Source organism: Penicillium hordei (assembly GCF_028827395.1).
Source record: "Penicillium hordei strain IBT 12815 chromosome Unknown utg000001l_segment0_segment0, whole genome shotgun sequence".
Lineage (NCBI taxonomy): Eukaryota > Fungi > Ascomycota > Eurotiomycetes > Eurotiales > Aspergillaceae > Penicillium > Penicillium hordei.
The window spans coordinates 8,079,866-8,100,989 of NW_026623142.1; the positions used below are offsets into that span (position 1 = coordinate 8,079,866).

The following is a 21,124-nucleotide window of genomic DNA, read 5'->3' on the forward strand; positions in this document are numbered from 1 at the left end:
CATTGCTGCCATTGATGGGCAGTCGCCCTATTTCCTACTACAGATTCGATTCCCCTTCTCGACGACCGAACATGGACCCAGATGGAACTGGTATCCTACTGGGCCAAGGCCCCGTCCCCCTGCATTTGTTGTTGTTCTTGGATAGCACATTAACCTGACCATCTTCGACCTTCTGCGTTGCAATTTGACTTTGTATCTCACTACGCTCCGAGCGAGCCCATTCCTCCTTATTTTTTTTTCTTTTTCTTCCCCTGTGCTTTACCAACACCCCGTCATGTCCTGATCTTCCCTTTTTTGTGTATTCTCTCCCTATCCCAAACACCCAACAAGTCCGCTTTTTATGCATTCTGCAGGCGTCTCTTGGTTATCATGCCCCGCTGTATCCCCCCTATGTTATTTCTTTTCTCATTTCTGCCTTGCTACACGGCCTTACTGCCTTGATCTCAGCTCACCAATACACGAGCATGCATTTCATTGTGTTCTCTCCTTTGCTGGACCTCTGCCTGGCAGTGGTATGGCATCTTCTTCATAGCGAGCAGTGTCTAATAATTTCCTTTATGCTGCCAAAGTTGGAGGTTCTTTCATGCAATGTACATGATCAATCACGGCTCTCGATGCTGTATATAGCCCCCGGGACAACGTATCCAGAAAACAAACTGGAGCCAGTTGTATTAGAGTAGAAATGAATTTCACCATTAATTGTTATCCATCTACAATCTATACTTCAAGTAAGTAAGTCCCTAGGTAAATAGGTTGAAGTGCCTCGGGGTCATTCCGCATTGAGACCGCATTAAGACGATGATGTAGTCAACCAGTTGATCTCAGCCTTCCCGAACACCAAGGTTTCAGTTCCTAACTCTCGGTGCAACCTCTTTATATCCTCTTTATTGCTTCTTTGTTCTTTCGAACCCATCTCCTTGGATTCCCCTTTTTGCTTTTCTAAAATCCCCGATTGGCGATCGTCTCCCGATAAAAACGCCAAAAGCTCCCCGCAATCGCGATTCCCACCGCCCACCTCCAAACATCCCACAACTTTCACGCTGGCTGAAATCATGAAGAACAAGGAGGGCTGGGATGGCAAAATGAGGATGGAGCCAAAGGCAGTTATTACAAACCCGGAGGCGTTGGAGGATTCAGATTACTCGGATCCGGATGCGCCTCCGGTCGAGGAGATTGAGGCCGATGAAGGTACGGTCGCTGGATGATTGATTGCTCAGGGCTGGGCGGTCCTTGGCGAATTGATATACTAATGGCTGTTCAGATCTATTGGCAGACGAAGATGTTAATGCAGAGGTAGGCAGCCCTGGATTCTCCGCTGATCGACGCGCGCGCGACGTGATTGCTAATCCTTCTGCTGGTAGGATATCGACCTCGTGCACTGCCGGATATCGTCGATTTCTGCTCTTAAATTGGAACGCTTCCCTAAACTTCAGGTACATACCCTCAACGACCCTGGAATCCGCATGTGTCTGGCAACGGAGAGGGGCATATGGTACCACTTTTTTCTCAAAGCACAAAAGCCCAACGACGCGGCATTCCTTTCGTTCACCCAGATGGCTAACGCGCTGGGATATACAGAGACTATGCATGCGCCAGAATCAAATATCACGCATCAACTTCCCTCCAAATGTCGCCGCCAGTCTGACCGAACTCGATCTCTACGATAACCTCATCTCCCACATCAAGGGCCTGGAGGACTTCCATAACTTGACCAGCTTAGATCTGAGCTTCAACAAGATCAAGCATATCAAGAATGTCTCGCATCTGAAGAAGTTGACCGAGATTTTCTTTGTACAGAACAAAATCTCTCGGATCGAGGGCTTGGAGGAATTGACCGGAATCAAGAACTTGGAGTTGGGCGCGAATAAAATTCGGGTTCGTACTACATTATATCCGCATACGAGGCGAACAACGGAAAAGCTGACACGGGGTCCGTTCAGGAAATCGAAAACCTGGACGCACTGACCGCATTGGAAGAACTCTGGCTTGGGAAAAACAAGATCGTCGAAATGAAGGTGCGCAGTTGTCACCCAATATACCCGAACAAGTAAAGAAGCTGACACCCTCGCAGAACTTGGACAGCCTATCAAACCTCCGCATCATCTCCATCCAATCCAACCGCCTCACCAAAATCACGGGTCTCTCCGCGCTCCCAAAGCTTGAAGAGCTCTACCTCTCTCACAATGCAGTAACCGACCTTTCAGGATTGGAATCCAACGAGACCCTGCGCGTACTCGACTTCTCCAACAATCAGGTCTCCCATCTTGAACATCTTTCGTCACTAAAGAACCTCGAGGAACTGTGGGGGTCGAATAATCAGCTTGCTAGCTTTGAGGAAGTCGAGCGTGAGCTCAAGGATAAGGAGAAGCTGCAGACTGTTTACTTCGAGGGTAACCCGTTGCAATTGAATGGGCCAGCTGTTTATCGGAATAAGGTGCGCTTGGCGTTGCCGAATATCCAGCAGATTGATGCTAGTAAGTCTCTCGTCTCGCTCTGTCTCTTGTGGTACACACATTGTTTCGGATATAGTGCTAACGTGGTACTCCACTCTCTAGCCTTTGTCCGAGTTTGAGGGAATGAGGGTAATGCCTTATTGTCTTTTTTACACTCTGTCTACTTGACTAATGGCTCTGGCGTCTTCCGTTCTATAATCAACTGTAAGCGGATTGATTGATTTATTTACACATAGAATGTGAGGACCTATAAAATTGATGTCGAAAGGACTGCTTTTGGAGCTGGCCATGATCAGCTTTTCATTCGTAACTTGTCGATGCTAGGTAGCAACATAACTAGAATTGATGCCGAATTTATGGCTTCTCTTCCACCCCTATAGATTTATCTACTCCCCTCACTATACATCCGTAAAAAAGCGAATCAGAAAGATATTGAATAAGCGGCGACAGCGTTAAACGCTAGATTCTCCTATATCTAATTGACTAAAGGCAGCCTGGATTTGAATCTCACTCTGGGATACAACATTTCTATAGGTTATATATAGAAATGGGTGATAGAGGCGTCAAACTGCATCAGTGCCGCTAGTCCGGTTTCTATAGTAGTTCAGGATTCTTAGTATGTAAGAATTGGCGTATGCAAGAAGTGATGTATACATAAAATCAGTCAGGGTTAGCCTTGAAAGGATCCAAAGCTATATTAATTATGGATTATTAACTTGGGTTTTCAACTGGAAATATATCAGTTTTGAGAATGAGTCCAGTTGCGGCCTCGTGCATAACGACTGTTATGTTGTCCACACATTTGCATGCTACTAACGCATAAACCAATCCCCACTTCGTTTTGTTGGCTTGCTCTTTTAAGAAAAAAGCATCACCGTTCTGGAGCTTGGTTAGGACATCGCCTGTGATGTCGCTATAAGAACACCCATGTCCAGGTCGTTTCGCATTATACGATTCATAGTCTGCAATCCACTGCCACGTTCATCCACAAGCTCCAATCCATTCCGATAGGGTCCACCGATTAATAGGATCATCGCCGCAGTATTATTGCTCTCACATAAGCGTCACCTACATGCGCGTACATTTCGGCACCTTAGGAAATGTGAATAGATGAGAGATATCACAAGGGCGAGACCCAAGCGGGGTGTGACCCTACCAATGTCAATTCCATATCTCAGCTCAGGCGGGAAGGGACGCTAATGCATGCACGCCATCAGTAATACATATACGGAATAGTATTATTTCAAATTATTTCAAGTGCATACAATCAGTTGAATACAGAAAAAGGTATGAGTCACGTAGGAGTTGAGTATTCTGAATTAATGGTATTGGTATTACTTGCCAAAAAGAAGCAAAGGCGTTTGCATTAGCGGTCTTTCTCGCCTGAGCTAGCATGGTAGGGTATGTAGGGATGTGCAAGGAAATAGGTAACTAGTCAGGCCAGCAGTGTGTTATAAGTACTCCATACAAAGCACGTTGTGTGATTTTCCTGATCTCCAAACAAGCCTATCGTTGCCAGAATGATCTGGCCGTGGGTGGTAGTCGTCTTACTGGGGCTTCAGTGCCTTCGTATGATTTATAGGCTGTATCTCCATCCCCTTGCCCGGTTTCCGGGACCGAAGCTGGCTGCTGCCACGCACCTTTACGGCGCTTATTGGACGTTAATTAAAGGGGGCCAATACACTCTAACACTTCCCGAACTTCATCGAAAATATGGTAGGGACTTGCATAATGCCGTTTCCGCTCACATCTCACATCTCACATCCCCTTGGTGCATAGGGCCAATTGTTCGAACTTATCCCGACGAACTGCATATCCACGACATGGATGCTTACAACGAGGTTTTCAGCGTCGGCACAAAATTTGACAAGCAGGGTCAATTCTATGATCATCCCCTTTTGGAGGGATCTCATTTCAACATGTCAGACCTCAAGTCTTCCAAGTCGCGACGTGAGATGTTCGCGCCATTTCTCTCTAAAGCATCCGTCACAAGAGGCGAGCCGTTGATCCAAACCACCATCATGAAATTCATAGATATTCTGAGAGAATACGGCAAAAATAATAGAGTAGTTGATATTACAAGAGGCTATCACTCGCTTACCACGGACGTGATCATGAACTATGGATGGCAGAGGGCATCTGGGGCTCTCGATTTCCCAGATTTTTCTTATCCTTCTGTCGTTTATACGAATCATTTTCTTGTCTCTATGGTCGTTCTCCGCACATTCCATGGGGTTTTCGGGTTCATGGCCGGTCTTGCCCTGCAATTCCCTATTCTTGCAAAGTGGAATAAAATGTTTGCTGCAGGGCTTCACCTGCGCGCTGTGAGTTCATAATTTTCTTGCATCTTTCTTTCTCTTTTCTTTTATGGCTGATGTTTCCGTGCATAGCAAGCCCAAGACTTACTTCTAGATGCCATCAATCGGCCGAAATTGACAAGGCAACAGCATCCGAGCTTGTTCGACTTGGTCTTACAGCCAGATCCAAAAACAGGACTACCAGCACCATCTATTAATGATCTCACGGCCGAGACCCTAGCCTTCCTAGTTGCCGGAGAGGGCTCGCCAGCAAACACTTTGATTCATGGTACTTTCCATATCCTAAGCAACCCGCAAATTAAAAGCAGACTCCAGCGGGAGCTTTCCAGTGCAATACCTGATGGCTGCCAAATGCCAAGTGCAGACACACTTGAGAAGCTACCTTATTTGGTGCGTAACTGAGCCTTCGTTTGGATTATATATAGGGCTCGAAAACGACTAATCATAACGTTTGTAGAGAGCTGTTGTGAAAGAGTCGCTTCGCTTCTCTCATGGTGCCCCTGGGCGACTCCCGCGTGTTGTACCATCATCCGGTGCCACACTGTGTGGACAATATATACCTCCTGGAGTATGCTTCGTGGTCTCACGAGTTCGCATGCCACCTTGACCTACTAACTGTACTACAGACCCTCGTTTCGCTTAGCCATTATGTTTATAACACCGATAGCTCGATATTTCCAGATCCAGCGACCTTTAGACCTGAGCGCTGGCTTGGTGATGACTTGCACTTGGACCGCCACTTAGTATCCTTTTCTAGGGGCTCGCGGGGCTGTATCGGGATCAAGTAAGTTACGTTATGCTACGCTTATGCGCAATTTTTGCCTTGATTGTTGTGTTGTATATTCGAACTTACAAGAGCAATTGTTCTCTAGTCTCGCTTATTCCGAGTTATACTTGGCCTTTTCATCTATGTTTCGCTGTCTCGACATGCAGCTATATGAAACAACATCCGATGATATGAAATGGGGAGATTACTTCTCACCAATAACAAGAAAGAATTTGAAAGTGAAGGTTCTCTCAAGTACGAATTTAGCCTTTAATAAAGTGCTGGCTTAGATATCTGGGTGATTGATGGCCTTTGCCGGATCGGGAAAGGAACTATACAAATACAGGGTATATCTTTTGGTTTTAGAATGTCCCATTTACCCCAAAGACCAAAAAAAGACACGACAAGGCCAGCTGAAGTAGTGTTCTCTTTCTAATACAAGAAAGAAAAAGAATTTCTTCCTAACTGACGGAAATGAAATAACAGACGAGGCGATGGAGCGCAATGTTTGTATGCCTAAAGACTAACGTAAAGATTACGCGGTATACCAGGTTTGGCGGAGTGCAGGAATGTCTGAAGTAGCGGGGAGGTTGGCAATGATGCCTACGAATCTAACTCGCTGGGTTGAAAATTGAGCTGTTTTCTAATCAAGATAGGAGCAATTTTTATATTCATCATTCTTAGAGGGGAGATGCCCACTTATTATAGTAGCTGTAACATTTACCACTTACTTGACATGCCATGTGATAATCCGTTTTCTATCTTATGTTCGTTCTAACGTGTACCTATTGTGCATCCTTCTTGGACAAGTACTTATATGCTGATTCATCGACTCTCGTTGAAGAAAATCGCCAATCGCCTGACCATCAGACTCGCCAGGTTCCTCGGGAGCGAGCCATTTGATATGTCGACATTGCGAGGAAGCATGCACCAATTAATGCAGACACAGCAGCAAAGATCTCCAGGCCAGCGAAATTCTTCCCGCCCTGTTGTTTCAGGATGGCGCCCATAATAGGGAGGCCAGTAAGACATCTATAAAGCGAATAAGCGAAAGCAACTTAATAGAAAACAAAAACCGAGTCAGAAACATACCCGAGAGCAACCACCATTTGGAAAGTTCCGAATCGGACACCCAATGTTTCCAGCTTTCCAGACTTTGCCACGCAGGGCATCAGTAGCGAGACAACGGCGCCCGTAACGAACCCATAAACCAACGCAAAGACGATAAGCCCCGCATGAGAGGGGTGATAATGGAAGGGCAACCATAGACAGAGTATTGAGATGGCTGTCGACAATGCGCAGGTGGTGATTACATTGAAATGGCCGACATGATCGGCAATATGCGGAGGGATAATGCGGCCGGGAATTGATGTAGCACTTCGCCACTAGTCAGCATCGGGACTTTGGAAAGAACCATGTTACTCACTTGATTATCGAGATCAAATACAAAGCTAGGTCAGGAGAGAACTTTGCTTCTTCTTGAGCCATGCTAGGGAGGTAATCGAATGGACCCCAAAGTCCCCACCTGGTCACCGGTTAGCAATAAATCTCGATAAATGCACGCGAAACGAACGAACATCACAAAAAATGCACCTAGGCAATATAGAGCAAATTGCTTCTCTTTGAACAGAGACAAATCAAGCCAGGGCGCGTCTTTATTCCATGCCTTCCGAGGCAACCTTGATGTGACCATGAAACACGACCCAGCCAACAGGATACCAATGAACAAAGCTGTATACCGGATTGCGCCGTAGAAGCCCACATCGCCGACCATTTTGTTCAAGAAGACGGGGAAAATCACACCACCGGTACTCGACCCACATGCCGCAATACCGAGAGCCAGTCCTCGTCTTCTCACAAACCATTGGCCAACACAGACCATGGCAGCTGTGAAGACTCCTCCGGCACCGATTCCAAATCCAAGGCCTTGTGCAAGGAAGATTTGATAGTATTCATCTGCCAGGCTAGTCATACACAAAGCAAACACACATAGTAAACTGCACGGGTAGAGCACTGGGGCAGGCCCGAAGGTATCGAGGAGACGTCCGTATAGTGGACCCAGAGCCCACATCAAGCATAGCTGAACGGCAAATATCCATGAGATATCGGATGAACTATAATCTCGGAGGGAGTTCTGTTCGTAATGTGTTTGGAAGACTCCGATCCTGTTTGTGTTATATAGTTAGATTTGGGAATCGTGGTTCTGATTATAACTTTGGAAGTCCTTACGCGTTGAGAAATCCAAAAGTGCAGAATAGGCAAATAAAAGCCCCAACCACACAAATCCATCCTCGAACACCTCCCTCTGGGGGAAGATCTGGCTCGGTGGTTATGGGAACGCTCTCTTTGGCGGTTTCGGTACTTGGGTTGCTTGAGTTGCTTGACGACATCATTAGCTGAATATAGAGAAGGTAAAAAGTTGATTGTACCTGCTGGAATGTCTCTCATCTTATGTTCTTATATCCAAGGTCGCATTTTAACCTTTAAACTGTTGGTATTGCTGAGAGCATGTCGGCCGCCGTGTGGGTCGGAAAGGACGATCCCGTCAGATCAGACCCACAGGCGGCCGCCTCAACTGGACCCACTTGAACGCACCGCTAGCCGCCTTGGGATTAGATTCATCCAAATCCGATTATGTAATCATGATTGGACGCCCGCTGTACGAGTGCTTCTTTATTCTCTACATACATAGTAGGGACGGTGCTAGCTCTTGCCTCTTCCCTGCATTGAATCGTTTGAATCTGATAAGGTCTTTCGAGCTTCTTTTGACGTATCTCTCCGACTTTGCCATGGCCTCCACTCGGGTATCAAACCTGGTCTGTGTAAAGTGTAAGCTTCGCAAGAAAAAGTGTGATAAAGAGCGGCCGCGCTGTGGATATTGCACCCGGTAATCCTTCTCTATGGCTTGCAGCGATAACAACTCCCTAACTCCGACCATCGTAGGAAGAACCTGAACTGTCAATACCCATCTGTGGATACCAAGTACCTGACAGTCAGGCCCCTCTTGGCGGTTCCTAACCCGATCATCCGTTCATCCATGCTTTTGTCGAATACTCTATCGGATGTTCTGCAGTATGAGCCAACAAACCTCAACTCGACGTTGTATCTGCAGATTATTCGAATCATTCGGTTGGCTGATCAGTCTGTGGACGATATCAGCATGCGCTACTTTCGGGGAATTCATACTTTCATCCCTGTAATATCGCCCTGTCGTTTCCGTCAAGAGGTGCTCCACTCGAGCACATTGCCCTCTGCAACCTTCTCATTATTGCTGTTGTCTATGTGCCTCATTACATATCATCCTGGGCTAGCAAAAAGTCCATGCGCCATTGACCACGCCACTCTCTATTTAACTACAAAATCTCTTTACACCCAAATCCAGAGTTCATTCCCAAATTCATTGCATCTCATACAAGCAGGCATCATCATCGCCAGCTATGAGTATGCGACTAACAAAATCAATGATGCTTTCGCTTCTATTGGGGTGTGTGCAAGGATGGGCTATGCTGCCCGCTTGCACCTTGTCAACCTTGTAGAAGGACTGGGCCCCGTGGAATATTCACAAGCCGATGAAGAGTTTAGCACGTGGTGGGGAATTGTCATTGCTGAAAGGTAAGATACCGAATCACATCACCTGGATAAGATATACTGTCTCACATCAGAAAAGGACTATTTTTTGCGAAGTGGACACCGTTCACCAGCCTCTCATATCCAGGTGTCCAGATAAAGACCCCCGACTACCCAAGACTATCTCACAAAAATGGAACCCAGCTCGTTCCCCAGAAGCTCTCACCCCAGAGGGCAATTCCCTAAGCTCATCATTTGTTGACTGTGATGGATACGCAAGTGTGACCCAGGCTGCGTGGCTTCTGGATCAAGTCTTTAAAAGCCTAGAAGTGCAAGACATTGATAGCAGATTAGTCCTGCTCGATAGACTTGACCATGCTTTTCAAACATCTCTAGCCCTTACCATGGAACAATCCCAAGGGCGATGGGGGCTATTCTGCACGGCGAACGCCATCATGATCAGGTAAGCTCGCGCAGTTCATATTTCTACGACCCAATCACTAATTATGAAGCTCCACAGGGCCCTTTATATCATACATAGACACATCATCGAGCTCACAGCGGAAATGACCCCGTCACAAGAGAAATCTCCGGACCAATGGCGCGACAGCTCCTATATTGCACTCGAGACGATCACACAAATGATGCAGGATATCGCAACTTCTCAAGATGATATGTCCCTTGAAGAGATGGATGCGCTACCGCCTAGCCGTGCCTTCGTTCTCAGGGAAGCGCTGCGATATGTTGATGACCCTGGGGTGAAGTGTAATCGATGGGATTCTGCTCGAGACCAACTCGAAGAATCCCTTAGAATGCTTGATGAACGGTGGAATGTGAGCTTAGAATGAAATATGGATAACTTCTTTGAATCGTGTGTCGATGTGGTGTCAGCAAGGGGCGAAAGTGCACAGGGACACTTTTGGCACGCAGGATGAACCGTTGAGAGAAACCAGTACAACTGCATGTATTTACCACACGGGCATAGTTTAGAGTCCCTCACAGGTGATCATGTGTTAATGCACTGGGTCAGAAGGGCAAAACAGCTTTGCACTATACGGTGCGCAATGGAGATACAGATACACCAAGCACCTCTCCCCTTGACAATATAGGATTGGATCTAACCATCTCTGATGCTGGTGGATATACGCTTCTTAGCCATGCCGCATTCAATGGCGACCTACGAATGGTGGAATAATTTCTCGCAACATACAGAAGTGAACGTGCAACGGGCTCCTCAACTCTTTTTATGTGGCCAAACAGGGGCATTTCGAACTCGTACGCAGACTACTTTGACTCGACACCACCCATGTTGACCAAGAATTTTGGGCTAAGCGAGCGATTAAGTTACCTTCCCAGATGTCTCCTGTTTGACTGGCTGAAGTTCAATATTTACCTCCTGGGTGACTAGAATCCGCTGCGAGCTGGTGTCCCAACCTGCACCATGCCATTCCGAAGCATTGTTTGTATGGTCGGAGTTGGAAAGCCCCTCCACGGACCTTACATCCCCAATATCATTATAACGCTCCTTTGTTCTAGACCACGGTGTATTGCTTGACGGTTGATGGCTGGCCTTCCCGCTGGACATGTCGAATATTTTCGTAAAAGCGCCACCGAAGGCAGTCTTGAAGAGTACTCGCATCGTTGGCAGACATGTGCAGACAATCCCGGTTGAAACCTCGATAATGGACCACATGTATCCCTTGCATAGAGCCATGTGGAGTCGTACTCACCTAGGACAAGCATTGAGAGTAGAAGGCGGGCTATAGCCGCAGCACAATCACTGAGAGGGAACGGTGTGTTAGCAAGGGCATAGATACTGGCACTTATCTGTACCTTTGAGGAAGAGAAAAGAATATTCATACAAAAGACCCAACGCAAAAATCAGGGACAGAGCATATCTTAGTTTTGAGGTAGATGACTCTTGAAATTTGCAGCAATATCACTGGAATCACCACCAACCCACACAATACCGCTCTCACGCCAGGTGGTTCTTCTGGCGGAGAATCAGCAGCCCTGCAAGCCCTCTATGGCAGCCCTCTGGGAATTGGCTCTGATATAGGTGTGTTGCATCCTCTGCATTGATTCTTTTCATTGTTAACAATAGATCCAGGCGGTAGTATTCGCTCCCCCGCCGCCAATTGTGGCCTCTACGGCCTAAAGCCATCCACCGGTCGACTGCCACTAATCGGATGCGTTTCCTATGTTCTAGAGTGTGAGACCATTATAAGAACACTGAGGCCTATTTCACCAACATTTAGCGGTATCGGGCTTTTCATGAAAATGATCATCGAATCAAAGCCTTGGATCACGGACTCGATGATGCTCCCAATCCCCTGGAGAGACCAGGATGAACACATTCACCGGGATAACAAGAAGCTAACCGTCGGTGTGATGTGGACCGATGATGTCGTTGCTCCCGCATTCCCCACGCCCGCCCCCCTTCACAACACCTCGAGGTACTGGGGTTACACTTCTTTATTCAATCTTCTCGATTATTCTGCCCTTGTGTTCCCCGTTACAAAGGTGGATCCTGAGAGAGGTGCCAAGGACGCCACTTACACCCCAAAGAACGAATTCGACAGCTGGTCGTACGAGCATTATGACCCGGTAAAGCAGAAGGATGCACCTGTCTCTTTGCAGCTAGTTGCCTAGAAGTCAGAGGAAGAAAAGTTACTTCAGGCATTCAGAGAGATCTAGGAAAAAGTCGGCCTGCCATTTGTGAATTGTCTGGCTTGATTACGCCTCGAGGTGATGGATTTTTGTTTGTAAGGAGATTGCGGGTTTTTGTCTGGTGTCGGTTCCAATTGACCTGGATATTGCCCCACCCACAAATCAACGCCAGAGACCATACGCCGAGTACCAATATCCGGAGAACAACGACGACGACGCAAGGTACTAGACTATATTTACCTTGGACGAGTCGCTCTCAACGTCAATCTCGCAGAACCACGGATCAGATAATATTTCTGCAGGTGAAGGTCTCTTCGCGGGATCATATTGCAAAATCCATCGAATGAGCGCCTTCACTTTATGAGCTTCCTTCTCATCAAGATTTGGGCCTGCCCGATCGAATGACTCTTCCATGGATGTCTGCTCCACTATAAGAGGTTCCTCCCCTGGAGCGACTCCCCCAAGCTGAGAATTAAAGAGCTTCCTCTCGGGCGTAAAGTAGAGCGACGATGTCCCCCAATGCTTGAATAACTCATCGGGGAGGGCACCGAGCTGGGCGGCGAGGGAGAGAAGATGATCGTCGTCTTCCATCTCGGAGTATGGTATACAGAAAAGTGGCTGTCCGGTGATAAGCTCAAAGAAAACGCAACCGAAACTCCAGACATCAAGGGTATTATTAACGGCTCCGGTAAGAATCAACTCGGGAGCTCGAAGACCGAGTGGGGTAACGGGCTTTTTTGGCGGATCGGTAAAGAAATATGCTAGTTAGAGTGTGAGTATAGATATTCCTCAAGAAGAATGAATAAATGATCGAAGAGGAGGGACTGACCACCGCCCATATCGGATAATATGACCTTAAACCCTTCGGCGGAGCAGGCAAATGGCAACAGTGGCTGCGCAACACAAAGATATAGAGGAGCCCATTCGTCTTGTTTACCGTCTAGCCTCTGTACAGGAGGAGAGATCGACCGGGCTTGTATATCTTTCTCTTGTCGGAGTAAGTCCTCGGGCGTCGAGTCGACATCATTAAGAGTGAAGAGTATGTTTCCTGGATGGAAGTCTCCATGGGCGATACCATTTTCGTGGAGAAATGCAAGACCCTGCAAGGATTGCTTAAGGATGCTCTTTGCCATCCAAAGCGGATAGCGGACCTTCATTCCCCGCCTACGAGGTCTAAACTGTGGCAGCTCCTCAACCATAGTGTTCACACTCGGACCCATAGGCTCAAATACCAGGCACTTGTGGACGCCATTAGGCCCGCGGTGTTCAAACTCGCCTAGCAGTTGCGTGATATGCCGGGTTCCTTCTACTGGTGCGATCTGGGAGATATGGCGTAATATTCGTAGCTCGGTTGTCGATGCCAAGATTTCCGACACAAGGATCTTTAGGGCGACATATCTACTATTTCTTAGAGGAAATGAGTAACGATCACACATAGCGTCGCGGGTAGAAAATTCGGAGGATGAATTTACATCTGGTCACGGGCGAGCCAAACTGTTGAATAGGAGCCCTCACCAAGCTTACGGATGACCTTGTACTGGCTGTTGAGTACGTCGCCGAGAACGACTGGATGATAACCACCTGGGCGGTAATCCTCCACCCACTCACAGGGTAATGTAATAGTTTTGAATCTGCGTTCGTCATCCATTGAGGCCTTTGATGGCGGAGTGGGAGGAGACGAGGTACTCATGGCCGCGATGGAGCTGCGTTGTCCAAGAGGTACCAAGCGAAATGTTGGATTGTGATGGGGAAGACCAAAACTTCGGGAGAAACCGAATAGACATTCCCAAGGGTTGGGCAAAGACTCCGTGGTACATTTATGGTCGTTGAGGACCTGTTACGCGCGCCATACAAACTAGGTAATTTCAAAATTTATCGTTGGCCAGGTCTGACACCTCGGTGGTGTTGAGTGTTTGGCACAGTTGGGACATAGTCTAGCATACCGCCATATATACCGCCAGATTATTAAGATGCTCTCAGGTCACGTGCTCGTTTTGGGCCGGCAGAAATCGCCTAACACCCAAATGGGCTAGTAGGCGTGTTCTTGTCTGACGAGGGTACGGGAAGTTAGCCTCAGATTATATTCTATCCATCATAATTAATAAAGCTCAACAGCCTGGTAGTTGCGATGAGATAGATGTAGTGGCTGTCATGAAGGAGTTGATCATTTGAATAATGTCACATTTAACTCCCGAATTCTTGAATCGCGCGAATCCAATCCTGTCATGCCTGGCATGTGTGCACTGCGCGAGGTCCAAAGCCAGGTGTGACAGAAAGGTACGGATTCCAACGAAAATAAACGAAAGGGAGGTGACTAACGTGAATTGCATGCTAGGTGCCATGCTCGCGATGCGTGGGGAAGAAGCTCACCTGCCAAACTCGGGACCCGCAGCGAAGAACAGGGCGATCAGCTCTCAACAATAGGTCGAAAGAGCCAATATCCACAAATGCCAATTATACTGCAAATGACCCCGTTGAGTCTGGTGGAGACAACGTTAGCGCCAACAATGGAGATCCCAAAACAGCAACGCCATATCATCCAGCAAGCAGTGGAATATACATGGACTGGAGTCATTCAGTGGCGCATAATTGGGGCGGAAATCGTCAAAAAATTATGTCGGAAGTTGCTCGGGAAGAACATTATTTGACTCGATTCATCGCGGCTGTACCTAGCGCAGATGAGAGCTTTCCTCGCAGTATTCCCCTTTCTTCTAATCTCATACAACCGGGAATTCCTCCCACGAATGAACATTTCGACTTGGCTGCACCGACTACAGTACTATCTCCGACGAGTCAGTTAATCCATCTCGTGGGGATTCATTCCTGGGACCTAGAATTTCCCATTAATGAAAACGATGCCATGGATGGCTACCTTCCGACAGCATCTTCATCCACCTCTTTAGATGGTGGAATTGCCAATGATGCTGAGTTACAAGCGCTAGAAGGCTGGCCGCTCTTTCAGTGCAATCCTGTTACACCATCTTCTGCCTGCGTACCCACAGTCGCGAACCACGTCAAAAACCTATCGGCTCTCCTTGGAGATGGAAATATGATAATTCATGAACATCAGCCGATTGATTCAGACGTCGCCATTGAATCTCTCTTAACTAGCACCAGGGAGAAACTTAGCGCTAGCCTGCAAGGGCTTTACAAAGAAGCTCAAGAGCTCTACGGGCTGCGAGGCCGGAACAACGGAAAACTAGACCATAATGGAGCATCCGTTCTCACACTGCCTTCCCCACCCGTGTGGGAATTTCTGTTCTGCGCCTGCCTCCGCTACTGTGAACCGTACTACCCTTTTATTCCTACAGCAACATTGAAGATTAACGAGCGCATGGAAGGAAGAAACACTATCTTACCAAGCATACTGCTACTTTTAATGCTCTCTATAGGCGCCATGGCAGCTGGTGAGAGCGAAATATCCCCGAAGATCGCGCATGGGCTGGTCGAGATATGCCGCATTTCACTGCGGCGTCTCATTGAACAGGATATCAAACTAGCGTCGAATCATGAAGTCTCGCAGTGTGCACTGCTAAACATTATTGCTTCCGCATGGAGCGGAGACAAGTGGCAAATGGATGTATGTTTTACTTTCGATTGCTCCCTATGAGAGGGCTTCAGATGGATGCTGATATACTTCTTTTCTGTGTAGATTGCACATTATCAGAAGTCGATGTTCTTGGAGGTAATTAACGCCCTCACTATTCCAGTTGACGTTTCCTAACTCTTTAGATGCATCTGAAAGCAGAGCATCATGTTCACAGAGATGCCCAGGTGGCTCGCCTAGAAGGTTCCGATAATGTCGCACATTCTTGGGAAATATGGAAAGAACAGGAGAGGGCAAACCGGTAGATACTCTCCTATGTATTATGGGCTGCACAGGTGAATTGACTAGAGATCATGCAGAACTACACATTCATGGCTGATTCTAGACCACGATATATGCCTGTTCCAAGATATACCGACCACATCGTTCCTCTCTAGCACCAGCCTCAATACGCCCATACCAAGCCTGGATGCCACATGGAACGCCCAATCCATCAACCACTGGATCGAGGGAATACCTTCATCCTCAGGACATATCATCATTCCTCCGTCTCTCGATGATTGGATAAGGTGGTTCTCGGACACGAACGATATCAGCAGTGCCACGCATATTTCACCTATCACACTGCGACTCCTACTCTGTGATCTTCAAAATCAAGTCATCTACCTACGAGCCAACATTGACAAGAGCCAGGGACCAGGTCAAACTTACAGAAACCCACAAAACTTGTCCATTGTGCTAATTCCAGTGCAAATGCAAAGCGTGCAAGAATTACTACGAAAGTGGTATGATCTCGCCAAAACACATAGGCCAAGCAAGAAGATTTGCCCAGCAACTGCCTCCAACATGATACTCTACCATCTTATCATGCTGAACGCGGTAGTGAGTTTTCCTCAAATAGAGCATCTAGCGCGCAGCAGCCCTGAAAATGACACGGGCTCCAAGTCGCCCAGATTTCATGGCTTTAAACAACCCCATCATTTGGAGAACACAAGAGAGATATACTTCCATTGTGGCCAAGTCCTGCGCCATGTCCAATCCATACCGGAACCTACTCGGCCACCCTGGTGGGCTGGTTCAGTATACAGGATTGCCCTAATTGCCTGGGCAAATGGCATGGTCTGTACCGGCGTGGACGACGTCCATCACGAGGGAGATATAGACACACAGACGACGCTATTCTTGGATGCGCTCCCGCCAGACCATGCGTCCATTATGGCCTATTTGAACCATCAAGGTGGTATTCCTGCATTCTCGGGCTCGAATGGTGCCATGGTGCTCCTGGGCAATTCTGTCGGGGTCATACGCTACTGCGCTCATTTCCTGAATACTAATATCAAGGCCAGTGTTACTCTCGGAATTCATCGAAAGTTGTTAGCCATGGCGCAGCGGTGGGAAAGTGAGACACCTCAATATTTGGGATCCGGTTGGAGGCCTCATGCCTTCCATGATGATATGACCATCTAGCTAGCCACAATTTACGGTTATGAAAGTATAGATATAATTGCAGATATGTATGAAGTATATACTGTATTCCACACTACCAATTACATACGGCCTATCTACCTTCTATCACTGGCCAAAAAATAGTTCAGAAAACAAATGTATTTCGTATCAGGCGCATGATTGTACATTATACCTCTAGGCTACGCTGGTTACGATATTTACCACGGGTCAGCTTTGAGGTATTAGACTTTATGTCCTTATCCATGGATATAGGTTTTATATTACTCAGTACTCAGTTTGGATCTCCGGATCAATGGTCCGCAAAAATGTGGTGATCTCCGCCCATACCTTCTCCCTCACATCCACCGCTTCAAAGTCCGTCACAATCTTACCGGGGCTTATATGTACATCAGTAACGGGGACCTCTTAATGAAAAGGATAACTTACTCTGCGATGGCCTGGTTTTCCAACCACTTCCCATGAGACTTCGACCCCTGCGTTACTGCATGCAACAAAGTTTTGCTGCCTTCCTCCACCGTCCTGGCAATCAAAGCCTGGACCAATTTCAGGATCCATGGTGCCTTCTCCCTAGTAAGGAGATCCGATTTGCAAAATCCGGGTGTTACCGCATTCACGACCACGAGCGGCTCTGCATGCGCGTCACGTGGTACCAGTCGAGCCAATTCCATAGTGATAAACAAATCCATCAGCTTGGTGACCCCGTAGCGCTCGGTGGGTCCACCCACAGCTTGAGATATCTGCCACTGTTGTTCCTCGTTCAGGACAGAAAGAATCTGGTCCCCGTATCGTTCGGGAAATTTGATTGACTTGTGAATGTCGCTCGTGAGGATGGCTAGATGCGGTTGCGCTGAGGGATCCCGCTCCTTTGTCCGCAGCAATAGCGGTAGAAGTTGCAGGCTAAGAAGCGCAATCGACAACACGTTCACCTGAATTCCCTTCTCCCAGCCATCTCTGGTAGCAGCGTATTCGACCGATGCAATCCCTGCATTCATAATGGCCATGTCCAGTCGGCCTCCATCCGACACATGTTTGCGAACCCTGGCTGCAAATGCCTGGACGCTGGCAAATGATTCGAGATTGATAGGCCATACGAGAACCTTATCCTTGTCAGCACAGCCGGTGCTCGCTTCGATGTTAGCTTTGGCCTCTTCGCCTTTGCTCAGAGTGCGAACGCCCAGAATGATTGTGTCAGCGCCCAAGGCAAGTGCATGCCTGGCAGCTTCCCGACCGAGCCCGGTATTAGCACCAGTGATCAGAATGGTCTTCCCCTGGATGAAAGATGGGGACGGTAACGTCAACTTGGTGAAGAGAAGGCCGTATAACCCACTCATGTTGATGGTATAGACGTTGCGCTGAGATGATGGAAGCTAGGAAGCCTTAAGAAATAGTGTGCGCTTTTTTATGATCGGGACTTAGGCCAGATTTATACCATAATTACTACAATTAACTACCTTAGTAGGTATACACGACATTGTACGCTACGGAGTCGGGAGGATATCCACCCGTACCCGTGGACCCACTTTCCGCTAGCAACCTTGGGTTGACCGAAGCTTAACTCCGAGATAAGAGTAGATGACGTAATCCCCTTTCGAGGCACCTCTACAACATACTGAAGGTAAAACTTTTTAAGCCAAGTAGTATATAAGTTTTACCTATGGTTGCAGTGGCTGAACTATAGCCATACTGTGTTTTCAGAAGCACACATAAGTTTGGAATGAATGGTGGATTCGGGAATTAGAGATTAAAGATATACTGCCGTAGTAAATGGGATTAATAGCTGGTTCTCCAGAGAAGCACCTCACGAAGACAGTATATAGTTATAGATAATATACATATTAGTAGAACAGGCAACTGCTACTACAGACGAGACCATGATCTCAAGGCATCCACTTGACGTGGACTGCATTACCGCATGACACCAGGTAGGCACGGCATGGATCAAGAAATAAAAGTCACTCAACGGAGGAGCAGATAGGAGTGATTAAGCAGGGTAAATAAAGCCTTTCGAAATCCTTTCATATCTGTGTTTTCTATTGGAGAATTTCTAAATTTACCTGCCAATCATGGAATTCCCCCGTCTGATGTCTAGCTGCCTTAGTAATGTAGGGATCGGAGTCATGGAATATAAAAAAACAGGACAATAGTTACAATGGCTACCTGATTGGTGACGCTCAAAATGAGGCAGGTATCTTTAAACTTGGACAAGTGCATAACCAGAGCTACTGGACTGACTTCAACGACCGTCTGTACACATGCGCTGACGTCGTGAGAATTGAGCAAAGTATCGCTGATGGCAACACAACCTGGAGATGCCGCTACTTCGGCGACTCCCCCAACTTAATCCTTACTACGCCACCGAGCGGTGCCTACCACACTGCTGATCTCTATCCGTTGTTTGACAACGTTAACCAAACCTTGCTCGCTAGTACTCCAGCTGAAGTCGCTGTTGGAAACTATCTCCGTGAGGTCTGGTCCAGCTTTGCCAAGAACCCCCAGCACGGTCTTGATGCTTTCTGGCCTCAGTACAACGCGTCCGAGAAGACCTTGGCTCGTACTGTTTTCAACAATGAGACAATCAGCTTGGCGCTGGGTAACATGTATGATCATGTTTGTCGCTGGGCTTATGATGGTGTCAGTGACCCAGCCCCCCTGTAATGGGTTCATAGGAGATTTTTGCGTCTGTTTGAAGGATGCTGTGATGTATATGTGTATATTATCTTATGTACCTATATCCCAAAGTGACTGTCAAGCCCCTTTTCCTTTGGCTGTCAATCGTTCGTATTCTATTGGGCAGCCAACCAGGCTCGTTTCAAGCTCGCTTCAATATTATTTGCTACGGTAGTAAAAAGATCCATAGAATTTGGATATTTGACTTCATATTCCTTCAGCTGGAACCAATCAACTCACTCGGCAGGACCAAATCATTTAACCTTTGGAAGATCTACCCGAGCGACAATACCACCAGTTATCGTAGTATTAGTACCAGAAACCGCATTGAACGGCCCTGCAGAGGAAACGTAAAGACTATCCCGATCGAACAGAGTTCGACCTACCGACACAGAAGATGCTGATTCCAAATACGGCGACTCGACAACAACCCGCGCGCTTTTTCCAGAAATATCGACTTCGAGTAGAGTGCTTTGAGAGTTCAAAGCAATCCATGCAGTTTTCCCATCTGCAGAAACGGCAAAATCATCGCCTTGGACACCATTGACAATAACCTCCACAGGGCCAGTGGGGAATCCAGTGGACAGGGAGATAGGGATCCGACCAAATATGCGCTTATTGAAGTTGGTGAAGAACAAGTGTGAACCTCGCACATGAATTCCATTCACGCCAATTTGTAAGCCTGTGGGGGAGGACTTGAGGGAGTCGTCATCGCTGATTGTTCGGTGTGAGCCGGTGCTCACGTCCAATTTGTATATTCTCCCAGCCTGTGAATCGCTAATCAAGAGTGACGTTGTGTCATTGCCTGCCAAGCGAGACATTCCATTCATCAATTGTGCATCGGATACATTGGCCACGATTGATGGTGAAATTGGTGCCCTTTCCGTCCGGCGGTCACGCACGTCAAACTTCCAGACAAAATTGGAGTTAGGGATACCTTGAACGCCGGTCATATTTGCGCTTATCACATAAAAGATATCCTCTTCCAATTCTGCAATACCAAACAATCCAGCCGTATGAGGGATATCAACGATGGCTTTCATGGCGCGCTGACGAAATGGGTCAACCTGATAGACTTTGGGGGAGACGGTTGAGGTCAAAAGAAGCTGGCCATTGTGTCTGGTTGCAATATTTTCAAAGGTTTGTGGCTGGGTCACGTTTTTGATCACAGTAAGGGCATAGTTGGTGTGCCACGGGAGGGCGAGAGAGAGTTGGAAGAGGATAGAAAGCCACACTAAGTGCTGTAGTGCTAGGGCTCGTAACATTTTGAATGGATTGTCAATGGCAGCTAGAAATTCATGTCTATAAACGGGGGTCTATTGACTAATTCTAATTTTAAAGACTTAACATGTATGTTAACCTTTCGGGGCTAGCGGCCTTAAGGTCAACATGCTGACACTCCCGATGATGTTTTCTCCACTTCTCCTTCCGGGGTTAAGAACTTTTGAAGGTAAGCAGAAACAAACGGCTAGAATATGAGGTGTACCTTGCACAATGCACAACTAGCTATTTCTGTCCTGACGGATGGCTAGTCAACTAGTGCCATTATTTGGTTGTTTTGGTTGGTCTATATCCGAACACCTCTTAGCTGTTGCCGGTGCCGTAACAGTGTGTGACCTAAAAGGGAATTTCAACCCTATTTGATAATTTTTTAGCGATTTTCCATAAA

At 47.2% G+C, this 21,124-nt stretch overlaps 11 protein-coding genes across 11 annotated transcripts; 6 read left to right on the forward strand and 5 right to left on the reverse strand.

Annotated features, from left to right (window-relative positions):
- Nucleotides 1-1,052: 1,052 nt before the first annotated feature.
- Nucleotides 1,053-2,572, forward strand: N7537_003076 (putative protein phosphatase PP1 regulatory subunit Sds22; the record flags this gene model as incomplete). The annotated part of the gene is made up of 7 exons (XM_056894134.1): nt 1,053-1,188; nt 1,262-1,293; nt 1,362-1,433; nt 1,579-1,875; nt 1,941-2,015; nt 2,072-2,474; nt 2,556-2,572. The coding sequence occupies 7 exons, from the start codon at nt 1,053-1,055 to the stop codon at nt 2,570-2,572; spliced, it is 1,032 nt and encodes a 343-aa protein (XP_056759129.1).
- Nucleotides 2,573-4,276: 1,704 nt separating this feature from the next.
- N7537_003077 (cytochrome P450) lies at nt 4,277-5,559 on the forward strand (the record flags this gene model as incomplete). Its single annotated transcript, XM_056894135.1, has 4 exons — nt 4,277-4,777; nt 4,844-5,161; nt 5,229-5,339; nt 5,398-5,559. 4 exons carry the CDS (start codon nt 4,277-4,279, stop codon nt 5,557-5,559), a joined length of 1,092 nt encoding a protein of 363 aa, XP_056759130.1.
- An 844-nt stretch (nt 5,560-6,403) lies between these two features.
- Nucleotides 6,404-7,927, reverse strand: N7537_003078 (uncharacterized protein; the record flags this gene model as incomplete). The annotated part of the gene is made up of 5 exons (XM_056894136.1): nt 6,404-6,569; nt 6,630-6,914; nt 6,964-7,062; nt 7,115-7,702; nt 7,767-7,927. The coding sequence occupies 5 exons, from the start codon at nt 7,925-7,927 to the stop codon at nt 6,404-6,406; spliced, it is 1,299 nt and encodes a 432-aa protein (XP_056759131.1).
- Nucleotides 7,928-9,033: 1,106 nt separating this feature from the next.
- On the forward strand, nt 9,034-10,299 carry N7537_003079 (uncharacterized protein; the record flags this gene model as incomplete). Its single annotated transcript, XM_056894137.1, has 4 exons — nt 9,034-9,149; nt 9,253-9,567; nt 9,646-9,862; nt 10,135-10,299. 4 exons carry the CDS (start codon nt 9,034-9,036, stop codon nt 10,297-10,299), a joined length of 813 nt encoding a protein of 270 aa, XP_056759132.1.
- A 144-nt stretch (nt 10,300-10,443) lies between these two features.
- Nucleotides 10,444-10,818, reverse strand: N7537_003080 (uncharacterized protein; the record flags this gene model as incomplete). The annotated part of the gene is made up of 1 exon (XM_056894138.1): nt 10,444-10,818. One exon carries the CDS (start codon nt 10,816-10,818, stop codon nt 10,444-10,446), a length of 375 nt encoding a protein of 124 aa, XP_056759133.1.
- Nucleotides 10,819-11,018: 200 nt separating this feature from the next.
- On the forward strand, nt 11,019-11,756 carry N7537_003081 (uncharacterized protein; the record flags this gene model as incomplete). Its single annotated transcript, XM_056894139.1, has 2 exons — nt 11,019-11,163; nt 11,209-11,756. The coding sequence occupies 2 exons, from the start codon at nt 11,019-11,021 to the stop codon at nt 11,754-11,756; spliced, it is 693 nt and encodes a 230-aa protein (XP_056759134.1).
- Nucleotides 11,757-11,999: 243 nt separating this feature from the next.
- Nucleotides 12,000-13,464, reverse strand: N7537_003082 (serine/threonine-protein kinase; the record flags this gene model as incomplete). The annotated part of the gene is made up of 3 exons (XM_056894140.1): nt 12,000-12,535; nt 12,604-13,175; nt 13,247-13,464. The coding sequence occupies 3 exons, from the start codon at nt 13,462-13,464 to the stop codon at nt 12,000-12,002; spliced, it is 1,326 nt and encodes a 441-aa protein (XP_056759135.1).
- A 1,170-nt stretch (nt 13,465-14,634) lies between these two features.
- Nucleotides 14,635-16,788, forward strand: N7537_003083 (uncharacterized protein; the record flags this gene model as incomplete). The annotated part of the gene is made up of 4 exons (XM_056894141.1): nt 14,635-15,354; nt 15,427-15,459; nt 15,507-15,622; nt 15,759-16,788. The coding sequence occupies 4 exons, from the start codon at nt 14,635-14,637 to the stop codon at nt 16,786-16,788; spliced, it is 1,899 nt and encodes a 632-aa protein (XP_056759136.1).
- A 264-nt stretch (nt 16,789-17,052) lies between these two features.
- On the reverse strand, nt 17,053-18,119 carry N7537_003084 (NAD(P)-binding protein; the record flags this gene model as incomplete). Its single annotated transcript, XM_056894142.1, has 2 exons — nt 17,053-17,164; nt 17,215-18,119. The coding sequence occupies 2 exons, from the start codon at nt 18,117-18,119 to the stop codon at nt 17,053-17,055; spliced, it is 1,017 nt and encodes a 338-aa protein (XP_056759137.1).
- Nucleotides 18,120-18,851: 732 nt separating this feature from the next.
- On the forward strand, nt 18,852-19,443 carry N7537_003085 (uncharacterized protein; the record flags this gene model as incomplete). Its single annotated transcript, XM_056894143.1, has 2 exons — nt 18,852-18,890; nt 19,006-19,443. 2 exons carry the CDS (start codon nt 18,852-18,854, stop codon nt 19,441-19,443), a joined length of 477 nt encoding a protein of 158 aa, XP_056759138.1.
- A 266-nt stretch (nt 19,444-19,709) lies between these two features.
- Nucleotides 19,710-20,720, reverse strand: N7537_003086 (uncharacterized protein; the record flags this gene model as incomplete). Its single annotated transcript, XM_056894144.1, has 1 exon — nt 19,710-20,720. The coding sequence occupies one exon, from the start codon at nt 20,718-20,720 to the stop codon at nt 19,710-19,712; it is 1,011 nt and encodes a 336-aa protein (XP_056759139.1).
- Between the last annotated feature and the right edge of the window lie 404 nt (nt 20,721-21,124).